The sequence below is a fragment of the Geospiza fortis genome, unplaced genomic scaffold (genome assembly GCF_000277835.1).
Source record: "Geospiza fortis unplaced genomic scaffold, GeoFor_1.0 scaffold162, whole genome shotgun sequence".
NCBI lineage: Eukaryota > Metazoa > Chordata > Aves > Passeriformes > Thraupidae > Geospiza > Geospiza fortis.
The window spans coordinates 6,547,684-6,566,412 of record NW_005054316.1 but is presented as its reverse complement, the minus strand read 5'-3'; the positions used below and the strand labels follow the sequence as shown (position 1 = coordinate 6,566,412).

At 36.7% G+C, this 18,729-nt stretch overlaps 1 protein-coding gene across 5 annotated transcripts in view; it reads left to right on the top strand.

Moving 5' to 3' along the window:
* Positions 1 to 18,729, top strand: part of ZDHHC14 (zinc finger DHHC-type containing 14) — a 96,200-nt gene that overhangs the window by 34,616 nt on the left and 42,855 nt on the right. For 3 of the 5 annotated variants that reach the window (XM_031056271.1, XM_005420112.2, XM_005420111.2), the window contains exon 2: positions 18,454 to 18,614. In XM_031056271.1, the coding sequence (XP_030912131.1) occupies positions 18,454 to 18,614 (161 nt within the window). Of the gene's footprint in view, positions 1 to 18,453; positions 18,627 to 18,729 lie in introns of all 5 variants that reach the window. The other 2 variants (XM_031056269.1, XM_014306664.2) reach the window with 1 other exon arrangement.

Here is an 18,729-nt window from a genome sequence, read left to right as displayed (position 1 = left end):
TTAGACTTCACCTTTTAAACGTATCTTTTCCCACTTGCACATTACAATGACTTAAAATTCTTTTTACTGAAGTTGGACTTTTTAGCCTTCATATTTTGCATAATATCTTATCAATATGCCTATTGTAACTTATAAATACTCTGAAGGAGTTTCTTACAAACTGCACTAATCCTTTCTTGTGAAGCTTTCAGTGCAAAATGTTAACATAATTTTCTGCCTCAGCTCCTGCTTGATCTTTTTTTTAATCATGTGCCTCTCTTAATCTAAGGATTAGTATTGGTTTCCTAGAAATCAAACAATTTAGATGAGGATAATTCTTTTGGCTAGAAGTCTTTAAATGTGCAGCTTTAATATTATTATTAAAAGTTTCCTACAGACAGAATTTACTATTTTTATAAAAGTTAATCATTATTAAGAAGATTATTATTTAATATAAGTGAGCTTTTCCCAGGTTTTCAGGAGTTCATCAAGAATATATTTTTAGCTTTTAGCAAAAAAGTGTGAATTTTAATAACTGTAATCAAGCCTAAACTTTGCCTAAGTCACTTTATTTGCTATAGATCAAAGATACAGACTTTTACAGTTGTTTCCTTGGGGGTAATTTGCAGGATCCATCACTTTGTTATCTATAGATTGATTTACTATTATGTGTTCCGTGGTTTATTTTGTGTATGACTGAATTTCTATTTTTTCTTCTTAATTTATATTTTTTTCCTGAAAAACTTATATTTTTCTTTTTTTCTTTGAAAATTGGATTCAAACAGCTGTTTTCAGTGAAACTAATTCATATGTTTTCTTAAAACAAAGTTGCTTCATAGAAGCCCTTTTAATAAATTCGGGTTGTTTACTGTAGTAGTAATCTAGGATCAGTAATCTGCCTTTAAAAAGTGCACTAATTTGAGAAAAAAAATAATTGAAGCAGGCTGTCAAATAGAGGGTCAACCATTTCATGTTGACTTTTGACTTACATGTGGAAAATCTAAATTGCCAAAGCAGCTAGGGTAAAAATGTGATTGTATTGGCAAATGCAATGGACTATGTTCTCCAGAAATTCCTCTCTATTCTTTCTTTTATTTTAATGGGTTATTCTGCTTTTGTGGGCTCCTGTTATCATTTAGATGAGGTAGACATTTTTGGCCATCTGGAGTAGAATAAGGGTTTGGGTCACTGTGCAGGTGTTTTTGCAAAGGATGTGGGAACTTGAATTAGGCAATGTGTGTCTGGATAGGACAAGAAACAGGAATTTCTTTGTAAGTGTTATTAGTTCACCTCAGTTATCAGTAAATCTTGAAAGAATAATAGTGGGAGAGTAGACTTTCACTGTACTTTGTTTACTTTCTTCAGTTTGGTCTTTCAAAGTGTGTTCTGAAGCACTTTTTGTGGTCATTAAGGCAAATTCAGAGTTCTTGTCAAAACTGGTTTCAAAATGCAATTATTTGTTGCTTGCTATTCATATGGAAACAAATAACTAGTTTCTTAGACTTCTTACAAAAACTTCCTACTTCATTTTTGGTTTAATATGCTGCTTTATTCAGTTTTTTTATATCATTACCGTTATTTCTAGTTTTTCACGTTGTGTCTTCCAGGCTTCATATATTCACATGCAAATGTCTGTTATTACTCTTCTGACCTATCCTGAAAGAGTCACTGCAGTGACTACAGTTCCCATCCATATTGGTTCCTCTGCTGTCCTTGTAGCTGGAGAATTCTTTAACCCTATGCTGTGTCTGTGTCTATCCAGCTTTCACATGGGTGTGGAAACCAAAACTCCATTACTCTTTGGGACTCCAAGATCCAAACTCTGGGTACTGACTTCATGCCAAAACATGTTATAAGCTTTAAGTTAAAGCTTATCCCACAGGGAGAATCTGTATTTCCTTCCTAATGCCTTTGTTAGACATTTTTGCTTTGGTGAGTAGAATTACACATAAATTAACCTAAAGTGGATTGGGTGACTTACTTATAAAGTATAAAGCTGCTTCCACTTGCTTACAGTCCTGCCTTAAATTAAGATGATGCAACTCTGAGTGTGAATGAGACATGACTAAATTCAAAGTGCATTTGATAGTGTCTTTCCATTCTGCTTTGTTAGACCAAGTAAAAAAAAGTGCCACAAGAAGTGTTGCTGGTTGAACTAGCCTTAAGTGTCACCTTATAACACATGAAAGTCTGACTGTATTAGGATTTTTTAGAAGTGTATTTTTGTACTTTGTCAACAAGATGGCAGTTGCTGGTCATTGTCATTATGTTGACCCAATTTACTCAATATCGTGTCCTTTAACAAAACAGTAGTGGTGGTGTGCAGGTAGTTAGTACAAATACTTTCAAGAAAAAAAACCCAGTTAACTAAGGATTGCCTGTCTTTTGGATGTTTGTATTTCTTCAGGGATCTTTCTTGTCTTTTCTGAAGCTCCAGGCTGTGCAAGGACATATATTTTTGTATGGCATTCATCATTCACTGCACTGTTGGGTTTTGGTGGGTTTCTTTTTTCCCATTTCAGACTTTGCCATTGATTGCACAGTCACAGAGTGAGCTGCAGGGCAGAGAGGGAAATGTACTTTGCTGTCACTCAAAATTTGCTTTTGTTGGAAAGGAAGCAGTACTGAAAGGAACAAAAATGAAGCTATTCAGTCAGTGCTGCATTGAAAATGCCTTTCCCCCCAAAATTATTCTTTTCTCTTTTATTATAGGTTTATAGCACTGGAATATAGCTATTTCCTGCCAGTTTGAGATAATTGAAACCACCGAGTTACAACATCCTTCTGTATAAAGTCTCTCAGGTGTAGTCTCAGTAGTTGTTTTGCTGCTGAGCAGAAGGAGTTGTCCTCTGTCTGGAGTCTGCAGTGTTGGAGCACTGAAGTATTCATCAGATGCTGAGATAGTCTTATTACCTATGTAGGAATAAAAAAATTGATTGCATTTTTATTTATAAGAACTGTTTATCAGGATGCATCCCTGGGCAGCCATCTTTTAAAAGTTTAATTTCGCTGTGAACGCAAGGTGCTGCTTTATGGATGCTCCCCATGTCTCTTGGCTAATGTGCATGGTGGGTGGAAGCACAGCCAGCACTCAGGACTCTTCAATAGTGACAACAGGGATTCATCTGTGTACAGGGAATGAAGGAAAGCTGTTGGTTTTGAAGGGAAGGGGTTTTGGTGCTTCCCAGCTCAAATGGTCAGTAAGCACCACTACTGAGTCCATTTGTAGTCCTGCTCCAGTGTTAATCCTTTCCCAATTTAGAGGTGTTTGTGTCATCTTAGAGATGGCACTGAGCATTTGGCTTTTGGATTAGGCTCATGTGATTCATTCTGTTTGCTGGAGTTGATGCAATCAACTCATATAGGCATTGGGAGCAAATACAGATTTGCCCAGTTTCTTAAGCAGAGATTTATAACAGTAAATGCTGGAGAGACTGATGTGGAGATGTGCTTTTCTTGCAAGCAGAAGGTGCAAAATGCCTGATGTCTGTATTCAGGATTTATAGAAAGAATGTGAAAAATAAAGGAAGTTTGACAGTGTAGGAGGTTTTTTACCCATGGAATCATAAGATTATTTTATAATTTACTTAAGCCTAGAGATCATACAGTTATTGAAGTATTATCACTAATTATATGTTGTAGTCTGGAGAATTTATATCAACAGTAGCAATTTAACTGTTGTTCTATCCAAGAAGATTCCAGTTCTACTAAGTAAAATCATACAGCTAATATTTTTGCTTGACACAAGAGGAAGTTGCAAATTAAGCAAATCTTATATCAAGTAGCAGTAACTCTCACATAATACCAACACTTTTCTCGTGACCTAGGATTCAGAGAACTGCTATATAACAAAATCAACAACAAAAGAAAGGAGCAAAGTCAAACTTCCCTTTTTGTTATGATGGTAATGATAGAATTTGCTTTGTAAATATAGTTCATATCTCTGCAGATGACAACCTATTTTAACTTATCTAAGTGTTTTGAAGAGGCTGAGTGGAATTGGAATTCCTGTTTCAAAAAGGTTTTGTCTGTAAAATTCTATAGAGTTCAAGAGCAAAATGTTGAAAGGGCTAGGAATTTTTATGTGCTTTGGCTTATTTCTTTGATCAGTCATCTCATTTATAATGGGTTGCAAGTATTGCTTAATAGCACCTATTCATATTATCTCTGAATGTCTGTTGCTTTCCTTTAAAGTTCAAAATTCCTTTAATTACTAGATAGTACTTAATGTGCTGGAGTCAATCCTATGCTGTGCCTCAAATTAAATGGAGGTGTCTGATTTTCCCCTAAAAATATTTCAAAGCTTTTCTCTCTTGTAGCTGTGTTTACAGTTTAACTGAATATTATTTCACATCTTTGAAAGTTGGTGATCATCTCTTTATTAACAACCAACAATAAGTCCCAGACAACTCTAAACAATGAAAACCAGTGATTTTAAAAACAAACAAAAGACCATCTCACTTCCCACTCTAGCACTTACTCTCTGGAACATTGTGTCAGCACAAGGCAGGAGTGGAAATGACTAAGCTGACTGAGAGGAAGAGGAGCTTCATTTGGATTCTCAACAAAAAGTTACTCTCAGCATGTTGGTGGTGGAGGAAATTACTGTGGTCTGTATGGACTACTGTTATTCCTCACAGTAGCAAATAGATAATATCTGATTGCTTCAAGGCTCAGATCCTGAAATTCAGAAAGTGTAGGGCTTTTTTTGAATGAAATAATTTTCTTGGAACATGGTTTTTTCTCAATATCATTCACTCCACAGAAAAAAGGAGAATTCACATATCTCTAGAAACTTTTTACCCACCAGAACTTTGAAGTAATTTCCTTAGAGTTATTGTCTAAAATATTGACAAAGATGTGCTGCCCATACTTGGAAAGAAACTTCCTAATATGTCTGTCAGCATCAGGTTCCTATTAAATAGATTTGAAAACCAGTAAAGTTTTTGTTTGAAGCTGAATTGGATAATTTTATAAAACAAGATTAAAACATATAAAGGACAAACACCTTGTCTCTTTAGGAGAAGCTGGAACACTTTTGGATTGATGAATTTTCTTAATTTTTTGTAACCATAGTATTTTTTAATGAGACAACTGATAATCAGCTTAGTAACATATGGAGTTTCTATTTTAAGTCCTCCTCCTTTTTCTTCCCCTGTTGTATTGTGTAAGCCAAGCAGTGTTTCCTGTTAGTAATTATTTGTATTTCAGTATTACCTAGAGATTCCAGCTGATTTGCTTGCTGCTTAGGCAATGTTTTTGTACAGTAGTCTCCAAGACCATCATCAGGGGTCACTGGCAGCAAAAAAATCCCCCAATAAAAATAAATAACATGGGGAATTTTTATAGTCATACAGGATTTGGCACATAATTTTGTCTTGAATGTGTCCTGGGTAGGTGTATGCTCCAAAAAAGGAGAGAGATCAGAGTGTGGTGAATTGCCTTTGCACAAGGTCACGCAACAGAATGCTGGCTGATCCAGGAAGCCAGCTTAACTGATTCCTGGTCTCCTGCCCCATCCACTGAACTGTTTCTGACCTCTATTGTAATGGGCCTCTCTTAGGTTGATCTGTCTCCTTTTTGAAAGAAAATAAAATATTATTTCATCAACCAAAAATGAAGTCCAATGCATACATTCAGTGTCCTTCAAAAGAAACAAAAGAAACAAAGATGGATTTTTCATTTAGCAGCAGTTGGAGGATACAGTATTGTTTGTGCAATACTCATTAGGTCTCCAGAGATTGTTTCCTAAGGATAGGAAGGCTGAGGAAGTGAAGGCATTGGCATGATGTTGAAGCAGCTGCAGAGGGTTGGCTAAGCTACAAGCATCTGACTGCAGAGTAGTTAAAAAACTAAGGAATGCTTTTTGTTGTTTTGAAATGCTTATATAGTTTTAGCTAATTTTAGTATGAATATTATAACATCATATACAAAATAGAGATGACTGCACTGTAGGGTTATAATGTAGCATATTAACAACTGGGAGGTTTACACCATATATTTCAAAAATATTTTCAGTACTTATTTTGTAATCCAGACACTTCCCTGTACCAGTTTGACTCTAATAGACTGCTTCTGGCCAGAAATGCTACCAGGGCCTTTGTTTGCCTGTTGCTTACTTTTGCCAGTTACCTTGGAATAGAAATTTAATATTAATTTAGTTCTTCAGTACCATATGAGAAATACCTTGAGAGGTTTTTGTCAAGGGCTGCGTGCCTGCAGATTTTCTAATTATTTTTGTCAGTTGTTTGAATGTTTCTATGAGCAAGAGAGAAGGGGTCAATAAAGTACAAATGAATAAAACTCTCTCAAAGACTGGATTCATATTGGTACTAGGTTCTGTTGCAATCAGTGTTAATCATGTTCCTAAATGCTGTCCTTTTCCTGGAACCTTACCCTAGGGTACGACAGACTTTCAGAACAAGTGTTACTTTTTTTTAGGTTACAGAACAAAATACAGCTGAAGATGTTATGAATAATTATCACTGCTGTTGAGAAGCAGCAGAATGTGTTCATGTTCAAAGAGGGAGATTTGTGCTGTCCTGAGGATGCTCACAGTGAGATGATCATACCCTTTGCGTAGTACATGAGCCTGAAACACAAGCCTGGCACTGGTTCTGGGTTGGCAGATGTGGACTGTTACATTTTAATGGCTCTTTACCATTCTGACAGACTGAAAAATTGCAGAGAGCTCTTGGTATTTCTCAGTGTTGGTGAGGATTCAGACACCAGTAATAGGGCTCATATGAATTTATGGCTATGAATTTTAATTCAAGTGTAGTTGCATTAAAAATCTTTTGGGAGAATGAATACAGCTGTACTGGCGACTTGGTATTTGCCATGCTGCTTGCTCTTTTAAGGTTTGTAGCTTTTCTGAATAGGATAATTGCACTTATAGCTCTTGCATGTTTGCTTCTATTTCCGTCCAGCCCTAGTATTTTCTGCATGTTTTAAGCAAGGTTGTTAGTATGTATTTGGGACATTGAGGTTATTAATGCTGTATTGCAGTTTAGGACAAAAATGTAATGTTTAGCATTTTAATTAACATAAATTTGAAATGAAGTTTCTCTCTGGATTAGAGTGTGGTTTAGGATAACGTCTTGTTTTTATAAGATGTGTAGTCTTCGGTCCTTTTTTCATCCATTCAGCACAATCTTGTTAGAATTTTCTGTATCCTTGTAAGCTTTGACTTCATGGACAGAATAAAAATGTATCTGACAAACTGTCAAATATGAGAAAAGAATGGAAGTGGTCTAGGAAAAAGAGGTTTTGTATACCTGTGAAGAAACATGAGCTTGTGCTCCTGGTCTGTCCTTTATTTGTAAATAGAAATTGCTTACTCTGCTGCAGTGTTGGATGTACACTTTGCTCTGTCATTTATTCACTGTGAGCTTTAGTGTAATTTTTAGAACTAGGAATAAGATGCTCCAAGGTTGCTTCTTTCTGAACACTTGCAGACAGAAAATGCTATAAATTCTGATTATGTTGCACCTTTTCATAGAAAAACTATTCAGAAATTGGCCACAAACCTGAAAACTCCTGAACTTTGTTGTCATGTAAGGGAGACAGAAAGGAAGGAGGAGCAACACATTGGGCGTTTATCCTTTCATTTAGTGTAGCTATTTGAAGTGACATAAGCAGCATGCTTCTTAGTTCCATGTAGCTCATGTTTTTGGCTGTAGTATGTTCTGCCAACCTGAAAAAGGCAAGCTTTGCCATGGAGAAGAGATGTAATCAGAAGACAGGTTAGAAGAAGCTGTAGAAGGTTACCAAACTTTGGATATTCCTCCTATTATGGTCTGTTTGTGTTGCTGTGTATGAAGGCACTGATTAACCCAGGGTAGCAGCTTCTCTTTAAAATCAGTTGCAAATATCCTCAGATAAACTGGGACCATGGTGGGGTGTTATAAAATCTGCAGCTCCTGGTGCTGTGGCATGAAGAATGTGTGCATTCACATTTGGCAAAAGGGCCTGGGCAGCTTCTCAGGCCGGAGAGAGTCTGAGGGAGTGGCCAAAGCATCAAAGCTTGTTAAGGACAGAAAACACCAGGGCAAAAGGTGGAGCTCATGATATCAATGCTTGAAGGACTCAGTGAAATACGTTGCACATTGCTGATGTACATTTAGAGGTGGTGCACTACAGTGGTGTAGGCTGTAATGTGATGTCATTTTATACAGCCAATTGCAGTCTTTGTTTTATTTTAGCTTCTGTGCAATAGTTTTAGGTATTCAAAAGATTTCCATTTCTATTTAGCTTCATGCCCCGCTGGTTTCCTGTCTATGTAAAAGTGCCAAAGTGAAGAGCAAGAGTTGGTGTGCTATTTGCATGGTTGAGAGTGACTGTGGGAACAGTTTTTATGTCAGCATCTGAAACTGAAAGGTGGACAGCAGAACATGTTTGACAGTGGAAAGATGGAGAATAAATCTTATGTTGCAATTCCAGAGAGTGTATTCTGGGAACAATGAAGTAACTGAGCTTTTTTCTGATTTTCATGGCTGGTTTGCCTTAGGGGGAGAGTTCACATCATTCCACTTGCAAACTGTCTGCTGATGTCTGTATAAGTAGTGGCAAAAAAATATTCTTCAGTGGGGATCGTGTCATATACAGGTGCTAGCAAGTTGCGTAAATGACATGTTAGAAGAAGAAAAGAATTTGAAATTTATAGTCACAGTGGATGTAACAAAGACCTTTCCTTTGCGTCACCTTCTTGTGACAATATTTAGGAGTTTTGGCAGTCTGACAAAAATAGACAGTTGTTAAACTGAAGAAATAAATTACACTTTCAAAGAAGGATAGCAGTAACACCCTGTGTTTGTTAATCTCCCCTGCCTGAAATCCTATTTTGCTTCACATTAAAATTAGGGGTTGTGGTAATTACCAGACAAAATTGCATATTAGTTGGGAAAAGGCTTGAAAATCTCAATGAAACAGTAGTAAAGGAAATTTTCATATGACAAAAAATTAAAACTGAGTGGGAATTTTGAATAAAATATTTTTAAAACTGTAAAAACTGGGCATTTATTCATTCATTTTACATGCAGATCTGGTTTATGCATTAGCAGTCAAAATATTTGGTTACTGTAGCTCATGTAACTGTAAAGTAACTGTAGTTCTTAAGTGACATTTGTGTGAAGAGCATAATTATTTTAAATGTGGAAATTTTTTTTGTTGTTGCACTTGCTACAGAATCGTCTGTGATACCCTGAACTTGAAACCTTTCACAGGGATAATTTTCATCCTTAGTTTTTAATTTTTAAAGCAACATTTCTGTGATAACTTCATTGTACTTTTCTGTGATCTGTATTTTTGATGTCACTGACTTAAGAGAAAATATGCTGGAATATGTTTTTTCTTATTTAAATGGGTGATTTAAGCACCTTTATTTAATACAGAATTATTAATTATTAATCACCTAATTTGATACAGCATTGATGAATGGTAAAAATAACTTTTGGTGAATTATAGATGTGTTCAGGAAGAGAATATGAAATTAATAATTTCAGTCAATGGCCTTTCCCAAGAGGAAAGTGCCCCTCGGTGATGTGTTTGTGGAAGTACAGAGAGAAGTATAATATGATAAAGCCACTGATTTTCAATTTGAACATGCTTATCTAGGTTTGAGAATTATTTAACATAGAAGTCTAGAAAGAGCATTTAAATGTCTTCCAAAAAAAGGAAATACTCAGATGAAGGTGTTGCATTACTCAAACACTGCAGTCTTCTCTCCACACATCCCTGAAGGTAATTAAATGCTATGACATTGCTAAACTCTGGTGATTCAGAAGCAATCTTTCATTGTAGTCTATTTCTTAAACTTTCCATGCCTGGTCTTCTGTGACTTGCTCTCAAATCTCGGTTCTAAGGCAAAACAGTAAAAGGCTATTCCTAGTTCTTTCAATTATATTGCTAATCCAAATATTTGTAGTGGTGATGCTCTCTGTGTAGATGAAGCACTGTGTGCTTTATTTTTTCTATGAAGTAAATGATTTGCCTCAAGCTGGTTTTTGCAAGTTGATATATTTAAACTGACCCATTTTTAGATATGGTGATCTGGCACTGCTTTGGAATCATGAGTGCAAATTAGTTGTTGGGGTTTTTTTTTTAGTCTGAAGTAGCCTGCAGTATGCCAGTCTGCCTCTCCAATGAGTGCTCAGTGTGGGACAAGAGATTCTCATGAGACTGTGAGGAGGCAGCAGGAGAAAGCAAGGGATGCCATTTCAGGTAAAACTCCTCCGGCACTTGTGGAAACCTGTGGCAGTGAAGTTACTGCAAACAAGCCTCTTGAGTCTTTTTATGATCAAGTTGCTGCATTGCTCAGCTCTGCTTCTTTTGGGGAGGAGGAGGTTAAGCTCTCTTGGTTTTATCCTCCTCCTTGCTTTATGTTCCCAGTTGCTCTATTTATAACAATGTGATATATACTTTTGATTTGTAGGGTGGGTAGCATTATCAGTTCTCCATTTTTATAAGTAAAGGATCCCTAGGAAGTGCTGTGTCTGCTTTTCAATGAATATTCAAAGGCTTTTATTATAGTGGCTTTCACTGAGAAGTTAAGGTGTAAATGTTTTTCCTGTATTTTAGATGAAAGTTCATTTGTGTGTTCCATACAAAAGACTTGTGATACAGAGAACTGCAGAGGAAAGAAGAGCAAAAAAAAATCCAGGATAAATGAGCAGCTGGGTGGTGTTTAGATGTCTGCCAGGTTAAATCATGGCAATGAGACACTGGGTCCACTATCCCTAAGATTATGATTATGGATGACATTTCCACAAAGCAGCTGAATGGATCTAGAAATCGCAGTTGAACTTCATCCTACCTTCTGTGTGTTCCTACCTGCTCTCTGGCACTCATTAATTGCACAGTGAATTAAATTGTTTAGGAAATTGATCAAACAGAAGAGGAATGTTTTTGGGAGCTCTTGAGTTTGGTGGTCTTGGTTCTTTTCAGAAAAGGGAACAGATAAAAACAATTCTTCTGTTTTAGCTCAGCATTAGCCAGCTCATTTGTGCTATACAGGGTAAGTGACAGTGGAACGTAGCCAGAGGCGGGGATTGCATTGGCAGGCCTTTGCCCTTTAGCAAGAGCTAGGCTTTACATCTAGCCTTTAGACCTTATAGATTGGGGAGGGTGAAAACAAGCTATGGCACATTGAAAGCTCAGAGTCCAATAGCTGGGAGCAGCTGATTTGTGTGTGCTTCAGTTTCCAGAGGATGCTGTGAAAAATCATCTCGAAGCTCACACTCCTTTAGGGACTTAGTTGTGGCGTAAGGCATTTCCGCTTGTTTTGTCCCAGTTTTCATTCCAGTTCATTAGTACTTGGGATTAACCTGATGGTTTAGTTATAAAATCACATAACAGGAAATAATAAGAAGTAGTAAGGAAGCAATATGAAGCACAACAGGAAAGAAAGTGTTCTATATGGGCTGTTTAAAAGAAATTACAAGTTTATGTATTTAGTGGAATTCGTTGATTGGTGGTCTTACCCTCTGAAAACCAAACCTGGCACTGTATGCAAAATTGGAAAATTTAAGTGCAAATATATTTTTAGTTTTTCAAGTAATTAGTCAGGGAACAGAAGTAGCAATAAAGCAAGACTTCAATTTGCTGCATGTCTGGAAGCTATGCCTTTTCTAAGTTTGTGTTTTGAGGATATGTTGTACTTGCATTGACTTTTCATAAGTGAGGCATTCAATGTATCTACCAGTTTGGTAGATATTCCCCATTTTCTTACTACCTTGCTTGGGAATTTCTGGCCAACAGGTGATGGAATGCTAGTTTTTAAAATAGTGTTTTGTAAAACAAAGATGTTCCTTATCTCTAGAACAAAGTAAAATATAATTGCCCTTGTAGGAGCTTCAGTAATCACATCTGTTTTGCAGACAGGTTCATTTTGCATTATGCATTTTATTTATTCCAGCTTTGAAGTTTGACAGTGGATCGTTAGAGTTAATTCACATAGCAGTAAAAATTGGGAGGTCCTGCAAGGCTGTTACTTTGATTGTTGCATATCTGCTGCATTAAACCCTTGAGATCTTTACTTGTAGGAGAGAGTTTGTGGTTATCTTCTACAATGTCTTAATCAACAGTGCTTGCTTTGCTTCATCTGAACTCCTACATCCAAATTCAACCAGTGTAAGTCTTATTTCAATCGTAAGGCATTACAATTTAATGGAGTCAGTGCTGTAAGGAGTTCCATTAAATGCTTGCAGGTTTGAGCCAGAGGAGAGAAGTCTCTGAAGTCTCTCATTCTTAGTAATTGCTCATGGGTTTGAACATCTTTAAAGACCAAACTGCATCCAGTTTTTGCATGAAACTTTGAAGACCAGTTGTTGAGCTTTTGCTGTTCAGGGTAATGTTAAGCTAATTTTATTTTGTAATAGGTTGGAGAGAACCTATAAAGCACTTACCTTGTTAGGTTTAAGGATCATGCTGGTTCAGTAATCTGTGGGATTTCATCATATTAATCCTCTTTGTTTTAGGTAATTGTTTCTGTGTGCTGGTAGAGGCTAGAATACTTAGTTATACATTAGAATCACTACTAGTTTATATGTGTTTCCACTTAAAAATTATTTTCAAATTAGAATTAATTTTAAATGGAGTTAGCCCCAAGAAATATAGCAAGTAATGAAAAAATAAGATGCATCTAATACTGTAAAATAGAGAATAAACTAACAATGGCTCTCATCTGAATCCATTCAATAAATATGCCTTTCTGATTAAGACATAATATCTGAGATTATTAAGATGATGAGAAGATAGTATTCTGGTTATTGCTTCTGTTCCTGTTGTCATTCTGCCTTTTGTTTGGCAACTATTCTGTTTTCCATAGTCTTTACATGCTTGCAACATTCCAGATTTCCTGAGTTTAAAATGAAGCAAATTGTCAGAAGAGTGATTTTTGTCTTGTATTTTATCAAGTAAGTTTTTGTAACTGCTTTACCATTGTAAAATGAGGGAATGTATGATTTAGAAAGAATGCTCAAAACAAATAATAATGAAATAAATTAATTTTTTAAAAGTAAATTTCAAATCCTATTGAAATTAGTCTGTGTGTTCCTTAATATCCCTTAAAATAATTCAATAGGGATTTTAAAAGCTGTACAAAAGAATGAAACAGATGTAGGAAAATAATGCAAAACTTCCTTAGCTAATCTTGTTAGAAATTTACATTACTTGGACTAATCTATACTCAAATTATACCACATTTTTTGTGTGCCAGAACATGCTTCTGTAAAAAACAAGTTAAAAGAAGGAGACCTCTAAACCCCACAACACTGAAAGTATTTCACTCTGATCATTCTCTTTGTCCTGTTTATCTTTATAAATTCTTTATCAGGCAGCAGCTTCCAAGGTTTTTGCTGTGCCCTCACATTTTGCCCATCTTTACGTCTTCCTCTGCTCATGTTGCTCTTCGTGCATGTCCTTGGCTGCACTGGCAACTTATCATTAGAAAAATAAGTTATAAGCTATTTTTGTTCTTCTAGCCCAGAGTCTTGCTTTGCCTTTAATCTGTCTATATATGGGTATTCTGTTGCCATCTCTAAATTGGAAGAGGTCAAAGTTAGAACATGGTTTCACAGGAAGCTGTGGTCTGAATGAAAACCTTACTGACAGCTGCTGAAACTGAGGTCTCCTCCCTCCCACTGTCCAAATTTCCCTCTCCCTGTAATTTTGTGTGTGCTTCTTTTTCCCTTGCTTTGTGCTAATATCCTTTTCAAGTGCACACTTGGTTTATTAGAGAGACAGAAAGAGAAGTCAACAAAATGGTGTCATTTTCACACATTTTAGTAAACTAACTTTGCTCACAAAAGAGCCTGATGAAGATTTGTGTTGGCATAAGGGCAGAATTTTGGGAGAGTGGCTTGGAGCAATGATACAGTGGAGTTGAAAGGAAGGGTAAGCTGAGAAGAGCCATAAAGGAGAGTGGAAGGAGAAACAACAACCCCCTTGGGCTAGTTTAAAGAAAGCAGCCCAGTCTCATTCAGATGTTAACTTGTAACATGTGGAGCTGAAGCCAGGGTGCCCAGTGCCAGCCTTCTCTCTTCTGTTGGGCATCACCTGCATGCCAGTAGTCACTGGTACATTAAACAGGCAGTACGTGCAGAAACAGAAACAAAGTTGATGATGTAGGAAAGGGAACAATAATTTTCTTTCTTTGTTACGTCTCTCAACTATATTTATATTTTTCCTAGAGTACATATATTTTATATCTGCTACAAAGAGTTTTATATTGATGAACAGCTTGACATAGCGTATCCTCTTAGCAGTCTTGCAAGCCAAGCTTGTAGGGCTTTTTTTTTTAATTAGTGTAATTAAGTGTGATAGCTATTTCATCTTTGCATTAAATTTGTACTTTTATTGTTTTCCGCATGCCAGCTGAGCAAATATTAATTTAAATCTTCAGTGTATAAAACCCTGGTTTGTTGGGTTTTTTTAAATACAGGCTCAACCCCTCTCCAGATACCTGTAGTGGATAGATTTGTCATTTACTGAGTGTCCCCATCAGTGAATTACTGTCAGTAAACCTTTCAGGAAAGTCACTATCTTTCCAGGAAAGGCCTTCAGGAGATTTCTTTTCTTTCCTCCCCTTTTCTAATGACAATGCTTCAAAGTTGTAGGACTCTGACTGTGCTCCTCAGCACAGTTTCTAGAAGTACTTTTCTGCTGATCTCAGTAGCCACAGGGAGTATGGTTACACAGTTACAAGGGCTGCTGGGTGATAAGAGTTGCTTTTGTACTTCCCCTGCATCCTTTGTTCACGGGGGTGATGCTTGATAATTATCTCTTCTGTGTCAGGGTGTTTTTATTTTTATCGAGCTGTGACAGACTAGTCTTCCACCAGATTTTATTTCCCTCCTACACTCATGCAGGCTTTCACATGATGTTTCAAAAAAGCAGCTGAGAAGCCAAGTAAAAAGCAGGGCTAAAAGTATCAAAGTTCTCAATTAATTCAAAACTTCAAGTTATGTTACAGTTTGCTGTATGCGGATCCAAACATCCTTGTCTGAAAAAGCTATTTTCACAGTAACAGTTTCTAATGGGGCCTGTGGTCCAGTAATACTTTCTAAATTTCTAATAATTTTCTAAAAAGGTGTTTTCTGGGATAGACCTAGTCAGTACTTGCTATGCTTACAGATGCTGATTAAAACCAACTGTTTTACCCTGTCTAAGATGTAAACTGAGGATGTCAGTTCACATCTAGTCGTCACCAAGTGCCACTTGGGGAAGGTTTGTCACTGCTTACTCTGCAGTAGGACAGACATCTGTCCTGGAGCTCTCTGCTATTCATCAGTGTTACTGGCAGTGGGCAGGTCTCTGCACAGGGATTCCCTCTGCAGGGAAAATTCTGAAATTTGCTGTCAGGAAATACCCACTAGTGTTTGCTTTAAAAAAATCACTGAAAATACCCTCCAAAAAAAATAGTTCTTGTAATATCTGAGGAAAGCTGCTGCCTGAGGGGATACATCCTCAATTAAATTAATTAAGGAATCTGAGCAAACATGAGGGGTAATCTTTTTCTGTGTTCAGTATTTAACAATTCTAAAAGTAGTAACACTAGAAGTGTTTAAAATAATATTGACTTAATGTTGCAGTACAAATACATTTGTTATATAAGCATGCAAATATAAAATATTTAAATATGTAAGTGTATTTCTACATATTTTTTCACAGTTTTGAGCTAAGATCCATGTTTTTAATTTGAAGGCATATTTCATAAGTTTTTTAATAACTCAGGAGAAGTAAGATTTTTTCCCCTTTTTTTAAACAAATGTGAAGAAAAAAGGTCTAATGGTATCTGCTGGTTTTTGTTTGGTTTGGTTTTTTTAGTTTTGTCTCACAAGTATTTAAAAAATTAATTGGATGTTTTTAAAGGAGAGATGTCATTGAGCTCTCTGTGAGCTCATGTAATATTATATGGTCTGTGCATAAATCAGACTGTATTAAATGGTCCTGCCCAGACTTACTGTCTGAATCTCTGTAAGGAGCTGCTGTAAGAAACTGGTTTCTCAGCTTGAAATAATTTTTTAATTGGTGGAATATGACTTGGTTCTTATTCCCAAAGATGCCATCTTCAGTCTTTTCTGCATAATTGCTGAAATAATTTCAAGTCAAAGGTGGTAAAATGTATGTTGTTAAACCTTGAAAGCAACTTTAGGCAAAGCAGATTACTTCACACTTGCTTGTTGTGAAGATTGTACAGGGCTTTGAGAGTGGGGATTTTTTCACTGCAAGTGGACTTGGTTCAGCAAGGCAGAGACAGGTTTTTCCATGCTTTTTTTTTCTATACTGAAAACGTTGCTTTTCAGCAATCTTGGGCTTTATTAGTATTTCAGCGCATCAATTTTTTCTTTCTACCAATTTCATTTGAAATTACTGTTAAAAGGAAACGTGTTAGAGTCATGATGGCCCTTTAGTTTCCATCCTGTGAGCATAAGAATTTGTGTATGTGATGCCATTGCTGGTTTTGTGTTGGCAAGGGTCGAAATAGTACTGTGCCTACTGTGCTACCCTGAGATTATCTCATGTTACCTTTCACACACATACAGCTCTTGTTTGGTCAACAGACTTCAGCACAGTTGCAATTTCTTGAGTACATGTAATGAATAATGCAATAGAAGAGTGAGAGAACTGTGCTATATTTAGTGTTCATTAATGTACACGTTCCCTCTAATCCTTTCAGAAATATGTTCTTGCAGCCTATCTGTACTCTTCTCTGAGCACATTACAGTGGTTTTGATTTTAGTAGTCCTTTGTGGCACGATATAAATTGAGCAGTAGGACATTCATGCAGTGTGAAAGCTTCTCTTTGGCTGTTCGTTCTGACTGGCTTCTCCTGACATGAGGAGCAAGGCTTATAGCTACCAAGGCTTACATCTTGCTGCTGCTTCCTTTAGCTAGCACTGGTTTCGTAAATCTGGGCCTTTGAAGATTTTCCTAAAAGCATACATTTGAAGGATGTTTCCTAGAATTTCAGTGGTCTATTTGTTATGTGAAACCCCGGTATCTCTTGGGCCTCATCTTTTTTTAATACCCAGATATCTTTTTAATCTTTTGTAACTTGTTGCACCTCTAGTGTTGCATTAATGTAGGGAGAGATGATTTCCATTTCTGGTGTACACTATGTAATGCATATGGACTCACTGCATCCATGAAACCCTCTAGGTCTGGTGAAGCAGCCAAGTATTTTTAATAGGGTTATGCAGGGAGATAAATGCTTTGTACATGGCAGCTGGTATGAAAAGTGTTTCCATTCTCTCCCCATCCTGTTGCAGAAGTGATGGACAGTGGAGCTGACATTGTCATCACTTGCTTAGGGTTAACATTCCACTGAGGTTAACTGACTTGCAGTGCAAAAGCTTGCCCACCTGAATCATCATTTAGGGCAGTCAGCAGAAATAGGGAAGATAATGTTAATTAAGCTTGATGAAGAAACTTTAGATGAAGCCCTAAGGCCTAGAACTTGTTGATTTTTGATTTCTGTTTTTAGGCTCATTTTATGACTTCTTATGCAGACATCAGAAGCACATGAAACCATCTTGGTATTCTACACATACCTACTTAATATAAGAGCTATGAAGAGAGTCTTCAGCCTGTGTGTTTTCTAAGATGGTGTTGCAGTGCTTCTTTAATATCCAAGTGTTCATATCCCTTCTTTTTGCAGAGCTGTAAAGAGATGCTTATATTTGTGTATTGGTTGGATTCCAGTCTTTCTGTCCGTTTTGATTTAATCATATGTGAAGCACAGAGGAAAATTTGCTTAAACTGTAATCCAGTCTTAACCCCTGCATGTATATTGTAAATCTGGTAAACATAGAGCCATTTTTGCCTTGGTCATGGGCTGTTGATGTTGCCATAGACATGCCCCTGGATTGTTTGCTTCCAGGTGTGTTGAACAGTCATTTGCATTCTTCTTACTTTGTAAATGAGTAAACAAATTTACTAAGTTACAAGAAATGGGTTAAGAAGGAAAATCAATAGAGATGTTAAAATATTTATATACACTAAGACTGTTAAAGGAATGCATTGCATGTTCTTGAGCACCATCTTTCTGGTGGATGATAAATCCATTTTATAGACTTATTTATGTATTTCAGTGTGGCTTATTTTTTCATGTTATGGGCTTCTTCAGGTTATTTCCCCTTTCCTCTCTCTGCCCAATTTACTTTTATGTAATTGGGCAGCAGGTGAAGAAATATATAAGCTTATTATGCTGTGATAAAAATATTTTATCTTATGTAAATGAGTACTGCATATAGTGAGGTCATTATTATGCTACTTGTGGCTTTATTATATTGAACATGCTATGAAAATTTGCAGAACACATAAATAGAAATTTCAGCTTCAATAAACATTCCAAGGCAAGTAATGCATCAAGAGAAGAAGGTGAATTCTTCATATGCATTTGTAGAGGTAAAGAGTTTTTGAGAGCAAGTTGTATTATGTGTTGCTGACTGTTGGCTCTTTTTCTTTTTCCAGTTGCCCGTATTTGTCAGAGAAGATTACCCCTGCTATACCTGCAATTGGTGGGATCCTTTTCTTTTTCGTGATGGGGACCCTGCTGCGCACTAGTTTCAGTGACCCTGGTGTCCTCCCCCGCGCAACACCAGATGAGGCAGCAGATCTAGAGAGACAAATAGGTAACACTGAAGGTCTGTTGTCTCTTCCTTTCCTCCCGAGGGTGCATGTGCTGTGGGAAGGCAGTGTGCTGCTCTGCTCCTGGCAGGAGTTACTCCTACCTCGCCACAGTGATTG